The following is a 12,056-nucleotide window of genomic DNA, read 5'->3' as shown; positions in this document are numbered from 1 at the left end:
TAAACTTCATATCTTGGAAGCTTGAATTAAAATGGATTTTTGGAGGGTTAGCACCCTTTGATTTACACAAGATGCCTACAACTTTAAAGGTGCAAATTGTTGTTTTATTGTGACACAAATATTAATTAAAATAAAAACAAACAAACAAACACAGAAATCTGGAGTGTGCATAGGTATTCACCCCCTTTCGTATGAAACCCCTAAATAAGAGCTGGTCCAACCACTTCACTTCATAAGTCACATAATTAGTTGACTAAAATCCACCTGTGTGCACTCAAAGTATCACATGATCTGTCACATGATGTCTGTATAAATCAACCTGTTCTGGAAGGACCCTGACTCTGCAACACTACTAAACAAGCAACATGAAAACCAAGGAGCCTCCAAACAGGTCAGAGACAAAGTTGTGGAGAAGTATAGATCAGGGTTGGGTTATAAAAAAATCTCAAACTTTGAATATCAAACGGAGCACCATTAAATCCATTATAGCAAAATGGAAAGAATATGGCACCACTACAAACCTGACAAGAGAAGGCCGCCCACCAAAACTCACAGACCGGGCAAGGAGGGCATTAATCAGAGATGCAACAAAGACACCAAAGATAACACTGAAGTCAAGTCAAGTCAAGTCAAGTTTATTTGTACAGCGCTTTTAACAATAAACATTGTCGCAAAGCAGCTTTACAGAATTTGAACGACTTAAAACATGAGCTAATTTTATCCCTAATCTATCCCCAATGAGCAAGCCTGTGGCGACGGTGGCAAGGAAAAACTCCCTCAGACGACATGAGGAAGAAACCTCGAGAGGAACCAGACTCAAAAGGGAACCCATCCTCATTTGGGCAACAACAGACAGCCTGACTATAATATTAACAGTTTTAACAGGTATAACCCTCAACTGTCCTCATGGGGCCGTCCTTCACAGGAGTGGGGCGATAAAACTCCGACCAGACACAGGGCACCAGGATGGATCAAGCAGGTCCGAGGGGCAGAAGAGGCCAGCATCTCAATCCCAGGATCAACATGTAACTCAGAGGGACAGATGGGGGGGGAGAGAAAGAAAACACGTTGTTAGGTATGCCCTGCTCTGGCTGGAAGGAGCTGCAAAGATCCACAGCGGAGATGGGAGTATCTGTCCATAGGACCACTTTAAGCCGTACACTCCACAGAGTGGGGCTTTATGGAAGAGTGGCCAGAAAAAAGTAATTGCTTAAGAAAACATGTTTGGAGTTTGCCCAACAGCATGTGGCAGACTCCCCAAACACATGGAAGAAGATTCTCTGGTCAAATGAGACTAAAATTGATCTTTACGATCATCATGTGAAATGCTGGGCAGCACAGTGGTGTAGTGGTTAGCGCTGTCGCCTCACGGCAAGAAGCTTCTGGGTTCGAGCCCTGTGGCCGGCGAGGGCCTTTCTGTGCGGAGTTTGCATGTTCTCCCCGTGTCCGCATGGGTTTCCTCTGGGTGCTCCGGTTTCCCCCACAGTCCAAAGACATGCAGGTTAGGTTAACTGGTGACTCTAAATTGACCGTAGGTGTGAATGTGAGTGTGAATGGTTGTCTGTGTCTATGTGTCAGCCCTGTGATGACCTGGCGACTTGTCCAGGGTGTACCCCGCCTTTCGCCCGTAGTCAGCTGGGATAGGCTCCAGCTCGCCTGCGACCCTGTAGAACAGGATAAAGCGGCTAGAGATAATGAGATGAGATGTGAAATGCCATCTGTGGTGCAAACCCAACACCCTGAGAACACCATTCCTACAGTGAAGCATGGTGGTGGCAGCATCATGCTGTGGGGATATTTTTCATCTGCAGAGACAGGAAAGCTGGTCAGGACTGAAGGAAAGATGGATGGCACTAAATACAGGGCAATTCTGGAAGAAAACCTGTTTGAGTCGGCCAGAGGTTTGAGACTGGGACGAAGGTTCATGTTCCAGCAGGACAATGACCCTAAACATACTGCTGAAGCTACACTGGAGTGGTTTAAAGGGAAACATTTAAATGTCTTGGAAAGGCCTAATCAAAGCTCAGACCTCAATCCAATTGAGAATCTGTGGCATAACTTGAAGATTGCTGCACACCAATGCAACCCATCGAACTTGAAGGAGCTGGAATGGGCAAAAATCCCAGTGGCTAGATGTGCTAAGCTAATAGAGACATACCCCAAGAGGCTTGCAGCTGTAATTGTAGCAAAAGGTGGCTCGACAAAGTATTGACTTTGGGGAGGGGAGTGAATATCTATGCACACTCCAGATTTCTGTTTTTCCATCTTAATTATTGTTTGTGTCACAATAAAGCAATTTTCACCTTTAAAGTGGTAGGCATGTTGTGTAAATCAAATGGTGCTAACCCTCCAAAAATCCATTTTAATTCCAGCTTGTAATGCGACGAAACAGGACAAACACCAAGGGGGATGAATACTTTTTCAAGATACTGTATATACATATGACAGCAGTGCTTTTTTATGCATTAGGTTTCGTTGCTATTACTTCAAAGAGTTAAACTGAATTCTAGTGGGCAGTATTTTTTCATTGGAGTTGTGGTTTTTTAGCACAACAGTTAAAAATAGTCTCAGATGTTTATTTCATGCTCAGATATTACTTGCCAAAATTACAGTCTGATTCTGTTTTTGAAAGGAAAAGTGTTCATGACTTTTAGAGATCATCTTGCTGTGTCACGCCCTCTAGTGGCCATGATATATTTTACAGCTCTGTGTGACGAAGCTCCAACAAATCTCATCTCATTATCTCTAGCCGCTTTATCCTGTTCTACAGGGTCGCAGGCAAGCTGGAGTCTATCCCAGCTGACTACGGGCGAAAGGCGGGGTACACCCTGGACAAGTCGCCAGGTCATCACAGGGCTGACACATAGACACAGACAACCATTCACACTCACATTCACACCTACGGTCAATTTAGAGTCACCAGTTAACCTAACCTGCATGTCTTTGGACTGTGGGGGAAACCGGAGCACCCGGAGGAAACCCACGCGGACACAGGGAGAACATGCAAACTCCACACAGAAAGGCCCTCGCCGGCCATGGGGCTCGAACCCAGGACCTTCTTGCTGTGAGGTGACAGCGCTAACCACTACACCACCGTGCCGCCCAAATCTATTGATGTCACATATAATTTAAAAAATAAATCCTTGTGTTACAGTAATAACTAAGGTGCTAAGGTGTAAAATATATCGATATATTAACCAATAACATTTTAATTCGTGGTAGTGTGAGAAATATGGAGAATGATTTCACTCAAGTGTCTACACATCTCAAGGTTCTTTTTTTCCCTACAATGGTTTTAGTTCATCATTTTTTTTATGATGATCAGGCTCAGTTGATGGCTATGGATGGATTTCTGGCTCATATGCTGATTCTCATCGAACGTCTTCCTCGCAAGGTAATTCTGGACGATTGTCTGGATCATATTACGATTCTTCTGGCACGTATGACAATTCACACGGAATATTTGGCTCATATGAACCAGCATCTGAGACACATGGCGATTCCCAGAGAACATCTGTCTCAGGCGATGGCACACGAACTTCAGTTTTGAGCCAAGATAACAGGCGAAGCTTTGAACGAACTGCCGATTCAGGGAGAACTTCAAACTCTCGGAGAGTAACAAGTTTGTCTGATATCTCGTATGCTGCGAGTACTGGTGGCCAAGGACTTACTGGTGCTGAGAGAAGCAACGCTGTGGAGCTCAGGCCTGGGATTTCCAGATCCCAAGGTGGGTCACGGAGCATGAATTTTGGCCTGCTGCTGCTCTGGGCTCTCCAGTAGACTTTCCCAATGATGCTATGCATGAAGTGCTGAGATAAAGCTTGAAGCTCCAGAAGCGCCAGGTGCGCTATTGCCATCGCGGGCACCACCAGGGACTTTTGGGTACTGCATGAAATGCGGCATCGCTATACTATTTCATGTCACTGTACAAGAGTGCTGATGCTGCTGCTTGCTGGAATGTGGGGATATTTCTTAAAGGAATACTTCAAAATAATTTTTTTTTTAATTTCCTGATGCTTGTTATGTTTTAATTTGCACATGTAAATGGAAAGTATGACGGAAGGAATTCCTTAAGAAATATGTTGATGTCAGGGCTGAATGGGGGAAATTTTTTTTGTTTAGTTAAAAAAAAAATCATATTTTCTGGTAAAGTTTCACACTGCGAGTCACACTGATGCTCCTCACAGTTAAACATCCACATTATGTCCAGTGTTCACAGAAACAGGTGGAGCTCGGAGAGAAAAAGGTGAGAAAGGCGACAGAGGACCCAAAGGAGACCGTGGACCTGAGGGGCCCAAGGGAGATGCAGGGTACAGGACCGGATCTGGAGGCAGCACCAAGGGAGAGAAAGTATGCTCAATATTTTCTTTAAAATATACAGTACTGTCCAGACTCTTAGACCCCGTCCACACGTAGCCGGGTATCTGCTAAATCGAAGATATTTTTCTACGTTTTGGCCTGTCATCCACATGAAAACACATCAAAAACAAATATTTAAAAAAACTCCGGGCAAAGTGAAGATTTTTGAAAACTCCGTGTATGCCTTTTCGTGTAGACAGAGCTAACCGGAGGTTTGCGTTTTAGAATGTCACAATCTGCGCCAAAAAAATGACAACAAATCTGCCCTGACGTCAAACGTGCGACCTTTGTTTACTGCAGAAGCCAGATTAAGCATGGACTTAAGCTAGCCGCACACCACGGCGATCCACGCGGTACCGAACCGACCCATTTCAGAGCCGACTCCCGACAGGGCACGCACATATCCCCCGACTGTTTACGAGTGCAGTCGCGATTGAAGCGACACGTGACAACTTAATAGCTTTGTGATTGGCTATTGGATATAGTTACTGTTAAATCCAACACTTGAAGATGCTACAGGCTGAATTACAAATGACAACACGGAATATGTAGCGCACTATCTAGGCTGCATGAGCTATTATTCCCAACCTTAAATAGTGCACTTATATAGGGGAGTTAAAGCGATTTGGAATTCAGCCACACAACTTGAGCAGAGTGGCTTTCCAGCCCACTGTGTCTATGGATAAAGCTTCAGTCTATGGAATTACAGTATATACCTGCATTAGGTGCTACCAACACGTATTTCTCGCGCTAGAAATTGTGTTTAATGATGTCACGTGTTATATGCGAAAGATATGATTGGCTATTGCTAGCGACTCTCGCCGATCAGTCTGGCTCCCGATTAGTTTTTCGAATCGGCTGTGAGATGAGTCGGTACCATCGAAAACTAGTCTTTACGCCTGACTCGCGACTTCAGTTGGCTCGGTACGCTGAAAATCGGCGTAGTGTGCGGCTAGCTAAAGAGTAATGGATCGGAGTAGTGCCTTGAAAGCGTTAATTATTGTGCAGGTGCTATTTACATCTTTAATTTTAGAAGCCCAACTACTGCTCCAAGAGCACAGGCGATGTGATTAGGGGGTAGGATTTGGGGAAATAATGCCATCTACAGGTTTGGAATGCTTATGAATGTGATTGAAAACGCAGATGTTCGGTTATGTGTGGAAGGGATTTTTTTCGAAGACGAGGTGGTGTGAATAAAACATTTTTATAAACAGAGGGGGGGAAAATGTTCGGTTTTAAAAATACCCGGCTACGAGTGTACATGGCATTAGACATGGGGAAAAAAGCTGTAGGTTTTACTGAGCATCTTCCAGAAGCAGCCACAGTTCTTCTGGACAGGTTGACTGTCACACTCGCGTCTTCATTTTGCAGCAAAATACAGCAGCTTTTATTATGTTTTTGTCCGAAAAGTGGTTTCTTACAGTATCTGCAGCTTTCTTTCGAAACATACGGACCTTTTTTTTGTAACATTTACTTTTGCACTGGAAGACTAATGTTTGGAATCTAATTTGCATGAGCAGCACAGGCACAAATCATTAATCTCACTCAGGATCTTTCTACTTTATTATTATTATTCTCGTAATGGTTTTTAGGACGATATTTCTCCCTCAGTTTTCAACCAGTCATCACCAAATTTCACATGAAGAATACAATTATGTTGCTCTGACTTTTGGTGCTGATCTGGATCACTGAACCGGAATGATCCATGAAAATCAATTTTCATGATTTTTCCCGTCCATCCATTATCCGTAACCGCTTATCCTGTGCAGGGTCGCGGGCAAGCTGGATCCTATCCCAGCTGACTATGGGCGAGAGGTGGGGTACACCCTGGACAAGCCACCAGATCATTGTGGGGCTGGCAAACAGAGACAAACATTCATTCATTCACACTCACATTCACACCTACGGTCAATTTAGAGCCACCAGTTAACTTAACCTGTGTGTCTTTGGACTGTGGGGGAAACCGGAGCACCCAGAGGAAACCCACACAGACACGGGGAGAACATGCAGACTCAACACAGAAAGGCCCCCGTCAGCCACTGGGCTCGAACCCAGAACCGTCTTGCTGTGAAGTTCCACCCCCATGACTTTTTCAATCAGATTTTTATCCCCCGCTGGCTGAAAAGCCAGAAGGGGGATTATGTCGTGGTGATGTTCGTCCATCTGTTTGTCTGTCCATCCCTGGAAGTTTCTGAAATCAGCTCCTCACAATTTTTGGAGGAATTTCACGAAACTTGACAGGATTCTTTCTTATATGTCAGTAATGCACATATTGCAATTTTGTTCAATTCAATAGCATTCTACCAGAGTTATGGCCTAGTTGCCAGTGGGGAATATTGTGCTCTCAGAGCACTCTTGTTTTATTTTGTTCAGGACGGCAAGACACAACTTTTCCTCACTAAGCGTCATTCTGTATTTCTTACCGTTCCAGATCTATAGGGGACGGTGACCAGATGTCCTAGGTGGGGTTTACATTAGGCCGTATCAGCGGATCATCAGATTAACGTTTTTAAAACGATTAGTGTGCACACAGCAACACCAATACACGATTCGCGTGCACACAGCAACGCCAATACACGGATACGCTCGGCTCCGCAGGCATCCTGCGCTCCAAATCACTCCGCCCTGAACAGCGAGTGCCCTCTGGAGGGTGCGCACTCCGGCCCTGCGCAGCTCACAGAGCGCGCGAGTGAAGCGCACGAGCAGTGATTCGGGACTGAGGCGCTGTGTGTGTGATCCCAGTACATATCACTTAACACTTGCAAGTGGAAGGATGGCAAGCCTAAAGACAATCATAACTACACAATGGGCAGTATTTGCATCAGTATTTGCAGTATTTTCATACTTTTATACTCTTTAATGAAAGGTGATACAAGGCGGAAGTCCGCGCCGTTTTTCAGCAGTCGCGTCACATGACCAATGCCAGCGAATCAGGAAGGTGGATGTCACAGTGACGTTGTCCAATGACGACGCCAGCTAGAGCTCAGCACAGCGTATCCGCGTATTCTCAATGTTTACACAGCACCGGACCAGACACGATCTGGATTGAATACGTGAACCCTGGCGGATTCCCGTTTCCCGGCGTTTTAATGTAAACGGACAGTGCATCCGCGAAGAAAACGAGACAGATACGGTCTAATGTAAACTTGGCCCTAGTTTGTAACAGCTCACGCAGATTACTGTGACTTTAGTCACAGTCTCTATGTAGTTTGTTTGTTTATTTATTTATTTGTGCTGACTTGAAAATGTAGCTGTCATAAAATAAAAATCTATTATGATGTTTGTACTAAAACAAACAAACAAACAAAAAAAAAAACCAGTGTGACTAATACTTTTGCACAGTACTAATACTTTTTGCACAGTATCTATTCCTGACTGACCGCAAGTTGGCTTAGTGGTTAGCGTGTCCGTCTCTCAATCGGGAGATCATGAGTTCTATTCGCGGTTGGGTCATACCAAAGAACATCATAAAAATGGTACCTACTGCCATCTGGCAAGGCACGCTGCAATACAGATACGAGTAGGGAGTCAAACTCTCGCAGTTACCAGAGGACCCGCCCCCACTGTAACCCTAGCTGTACAGGCAAAAGGCCGAGTGCTATGGAAATGGACATCGCCGCCGCATCCATATGCCTCAAAAGAACTGGTTAGTACTGGGACAGGAGACTGCCCGGGAAGACCAGATTCTGGCGTGGAAGGGACTTTGACTTTACTTGACAATTCCTGACTCTTATGCCGCTTTTCCACTACCAACGCGGCTGAGTCGGGCTGAGCTGTGCCGTGCTGAGTTGGGCTGAGTCGGGCTGAGCGGGGCTGTTGGAGTTGCATTTCGACTACAACCGTGCTGAACCGTGCTGGCTGGAAGTGGGCGGACACATTGGGTGGAGTTAGCGAAAGTGGGTGGACGTCACGTGATGTCGTTAAGCAGCGCAAACAGTGACATCAGTGAGCTTTTAAGCGGTAGTCTCATGACCCGGATAGTAAACAATAAACATGGAGTCGTTAGTGTTGCTGGTCTTGGTGCTGTGGCTTGTTGTCACCGACAACGCCAACAGATACTGGCAAGAGCGTATAGATGAGGCGAGGCGCATAAGGCTTCAGAAATTCTCGTAATTCGTAATTATTCTTCTTCCGGGTTTACGGTGTTTACAGATCCCAGCGTGCTCGCGGGGCATGTGTGGGCATGTGAGGACACTCCTCCTCACCAATCAGTGCACAGGGGAGTGCCTGCTCACGCCCCCAGCCTCACTCGGCTCGCTTTGGCTCGCTTCAGCCCCACTCCAAAACTGTGCGAGTTTTAGGGGCTAAGCAGGGCTGAAGCGAGCCGAGTCGTGCTGTTCTTTGGTAGTCGAAACGCGAGCCGTGTCGGGCTGAAGTGAGCTGAAGCGAGCTGAAAAAGGGTAGTGGAAAAGGGCCATTACTGTCTGTGAACTGCTGCTGCATATAAAGAACATATAAATTTGCTGGAACATATAAATTTCCCCACTGAGAGATGAATAAAGTTTATCTTCGCTTATCTTTATAATCTGTTAAATACTGTGTACAGGCTGTATAAATATTTGAGGGAAGTGAAATGGGTTTTAAAAATAATAGGAGATAAAGAAGCTTCTGCACCATTAATTTCAGCCATAGAGATATCAGAATGTTTATATTACAATATCAATTATGATGATAATCAACATTTTATTTTTTATGTGTACTTTTTCAGGGCAGCCCAGGAGAGAAAGGAATGAAGGTATGTTATGACAATTACCAAAACCCACTGTGAATATTACTGCCCTGATAATTAAAAAAAAATTATTTTATTTATTTATAACAATGTTTATACAGGAGGCTCTCATCACCGTGGTGTTTTCCAAAGAGGTGTTTTTTTCCTGCACATATATAATCATATCTATCTCATAAACCAATAATATGAATAAGAATTAAACAAATAAATACTGAGAGCAGAATATTTTTAAAATAATATAAATAATTGTTTTCGCGGTGCGATTTCCATCAAATCCTGCGCTCTGATTGGCTGGTGAGTGGGTCCGTATCCTACTGTATGGACCCCGGTTACGGACCCCGGTTATGGACCTCTGGCGACTCACTTGTTCACAACAACAAGAAACATAGTAGCATTTTTTGTCAACATTTATCTTTTTTTATAAGATTTATTGATAAGATTATCAAAAATTTAAAAAATTTTTGCCAGCATTTCTCAGGAGAACAGCATTAATTTTACATCATGGATAGTGCTAACGACAGTCTTCACAGCGAAAGCGGGTTTTACTACCCTGAGGAAGAAGAAATAAAAGAAAACATTTCAGGAGAAAGCTAAAAACCTCTAACTGTTGCTAACACCGAGCAAAAACATGGCTGAATCCTGAATGACTCGATTTTGTATAAATAGGGGACTACATAGGCGGCAAAATGTAGTTTTTTTTCCTGCCATTGAAGTGCACTTGTATACTGAGGAGGAAGCAATTTGCATTACAGCCGTGAATGAGGATTCAAAATAGCATTAATTTTACAGCATGGATAGCGATAACGACAGTGTTCACAGCGAAAGCGAGTTTTACTACCCTGAGGAAAACAAAATAAAAGAAAACATTTCAGGAGAAAGCTAAAAACCTCTAACTTGCTAACGCCAAGCAAAAACATGGCTGAATCCTTAATGACTCAATTTTGTATAAATAGGGGACCACATAGGCAGCAAAATGTAGTTTTTTTTCATGCCATGGAAGTGAACTTGTATACCGAGGAGGAAGCCATTTGCATTACAGCCGTGAATGAGGATTCAAAATGGTGGCTCGGCTCGGTTTTCCCTTTTGGGCGCTCTCGTTTTCTGTTAGAATTTGGTAAAGAAAAAAAATTATTTACCAGCTTAAGGTCAGTCCGTATGGTGAAATACCGTGACTTCGGCCTTGAATACTGACCTCGGCCCAGAGGGCCTCGCTCAGTACTTTCAAGACCTCGGTCACGGCATTTCACGATACGGACCTCCCAGCTGGTAAATAGCATATATATATATTGGTATATGTAATATATACAGTTATGGTCAGAAGTTTACATACAGTGACATGAATGTGTCATCTTGGATATGAATGTCATGGCAATATCTGGGCTTTCAGTAATTGGTTTGAACTGTTCTTTTTCTGTGGCAGAATGATTGTACAGCATACATCTTTAATTAAAAAAACACTAGAATTTGGTGCACAAGTTTTAATTTTCTTTGGGTTTTCTGAAATCAACACAGGGTCAAAATTATAAATACAGGGTCAAAAATTTACATAGAGTACACCTAATATTTTGATAAAATGTCTCTTTGCAAGATTTACCTTGACCAAACATTTTTGTTTACCATGAACAAGCTTCTGGCAAAATTCTGGTTGGATATTTCACAACTCTTCATGGTAGAATTGGTAGAGTTCAATTAAACGTTTTTTTTTTTTTTTCTTGGCATGGACTCGACTTATAAGCACAGTCCATATTTTCAATCGGGTTGGTAAATATACGGGGTTATTTCTTGGATAGCAGCCTCTTAGTCCATGGTGATCTGAACTGTAGACAGTGATTCATCAGATTCCTGTTCATGGCAGGGCTGTGCCATGGTGGTTCCCAGGTTGTTCCTGACCATCCAAACCAATTTCCTTTCAGCTGAGGGTGACAGTTTGGGTTCTCTTAAAGCAAAGTGGCTTGGCAAAGTGACTACACTTCATAATAACTTGGATAGAATTGTTTGAACTGATCTTGGAATTTGCAGTTGTTTAGAAATGGCTCCAAGAAACAATCCAGAGTGGTGTATGTCTGTGATCCTCTTTCTCAGATCTGCACTGAGCTCCTTGGACTTTCCCATTTTCCTGTGTGTTGGTCAATGCAATGAGTGCTGTAAACAAACCCTTTTATGAAGGCACAGAAAAGCTACCAGCTGTAGTCAATCATGATCACTAACAGGAAGTTAAGAGAACTCAGCCTTGGCAACATGAGACATAAGGTGAATTCTTGATTCTGATTGGTCAGAAGGTGTTGATTAAGTTTCAATAACAGCAGCTGTTACTGGCTCCATGGCAAATCACAGGTTTATATTAATGCACATAAGGTTGTTTTTTCTATACTCGCAACTTACCCAGGCGCTTGTATAGCAGATGCTCCACGTACTGTATGTATGGAGTCTGCATGGAGATGTTTATTCAGCATTTTCAGAAAGAGTCTCTGGTATCAGCGCTTTGATTATTTTGCTTACATATTGCATAGTGCTGGATTTTTCTCAAATTTTCTTCATTTAGTCTCCACCATCAGCCAGAAAAGGCTGGATCAGCTCTATGGCAAGCCGTTTAAACATTTACAGTTGTGGTCAGAAGTTTACATACAGTGACAAAAATGTCATCTTGGATATGAATGTCATAGCAATATTTGGGCTTTCAGTAATTTCTTTGAACTGTTCTTTTTCTGTGGCAGAATGACTGTACAGCATACAGCTTTAATAAAAAAACACTAGAATTTGGTGCACAAGTTTAAATTTTCTTTGGGTTTTCTGAAATCAACACAGGTCAAAATTATACATACAGAGTCAAAAATGTACGTACGATCACTTAGATTATTAATTCAGAGGTGCTGAAACTTCCAAAATGTCTCTTATCTTGCCAAGGCCGAGGTCTCTTAACTTCCTGTTAGTGATCATGATTGACTACAGCTGGTAGCTTCTCTGTGCC

General features: G+C 43.3%; 1 protein-coding gene across 5 annotated transcripts in view; it reads left to right on the top strand.

Moving 5' to 3' along the window:
- col18a1a (collagen type XVIII alpha 1 chain a) overlaps positions 1-12,056 on the top strand; it is a 327,724-nt gene that overhangs the window by 227,047 nt on the left and 88,621 nt on the right. For 3 of the 5 annotated variants that reach the window (XM_060930350.1, XM_060930349.1, XM_060930347.1), the window contains 3 exons: positions 3,326-3,727; positions 4,211-4,350; positions 9,068-9,094. In XM_060930350.1, the coding sequence (XP_060786333.1) occupies positions 3,326-3,727; positions 4,211-4,350; positions 9,068-9,094 (569 nt within the window). The remainder of the gene's footprint in view (positions 1-3,325; positions 3,728-4,210; positions 4,351-9,067; positions 9,095-12,056) is intronic. The other 2 variants (XM_060930348.1, XM_060930353.1) reach the window with 2 other exon arrangements.

Source organism: Neoarius graeffei, chromosome 9 (genome assembly GCF_027579695.1).
Source record: "Neoarius graeffei isolate fNeoGra1 chromosome 9, fNeoGra1.pri, whole genome shotgun sequence".
Classification (NCBI taxonomy): Eukaryota; Metazoa; Chordata; class Actinopteri; order Siluriformes; family Ariidae; genus Neoarius; species Neoarius graeffei.
Note: the sequence above shows the minus strand (reverse complement) of the source record. Positions and strands in the feature narration are given on the sequence as shown.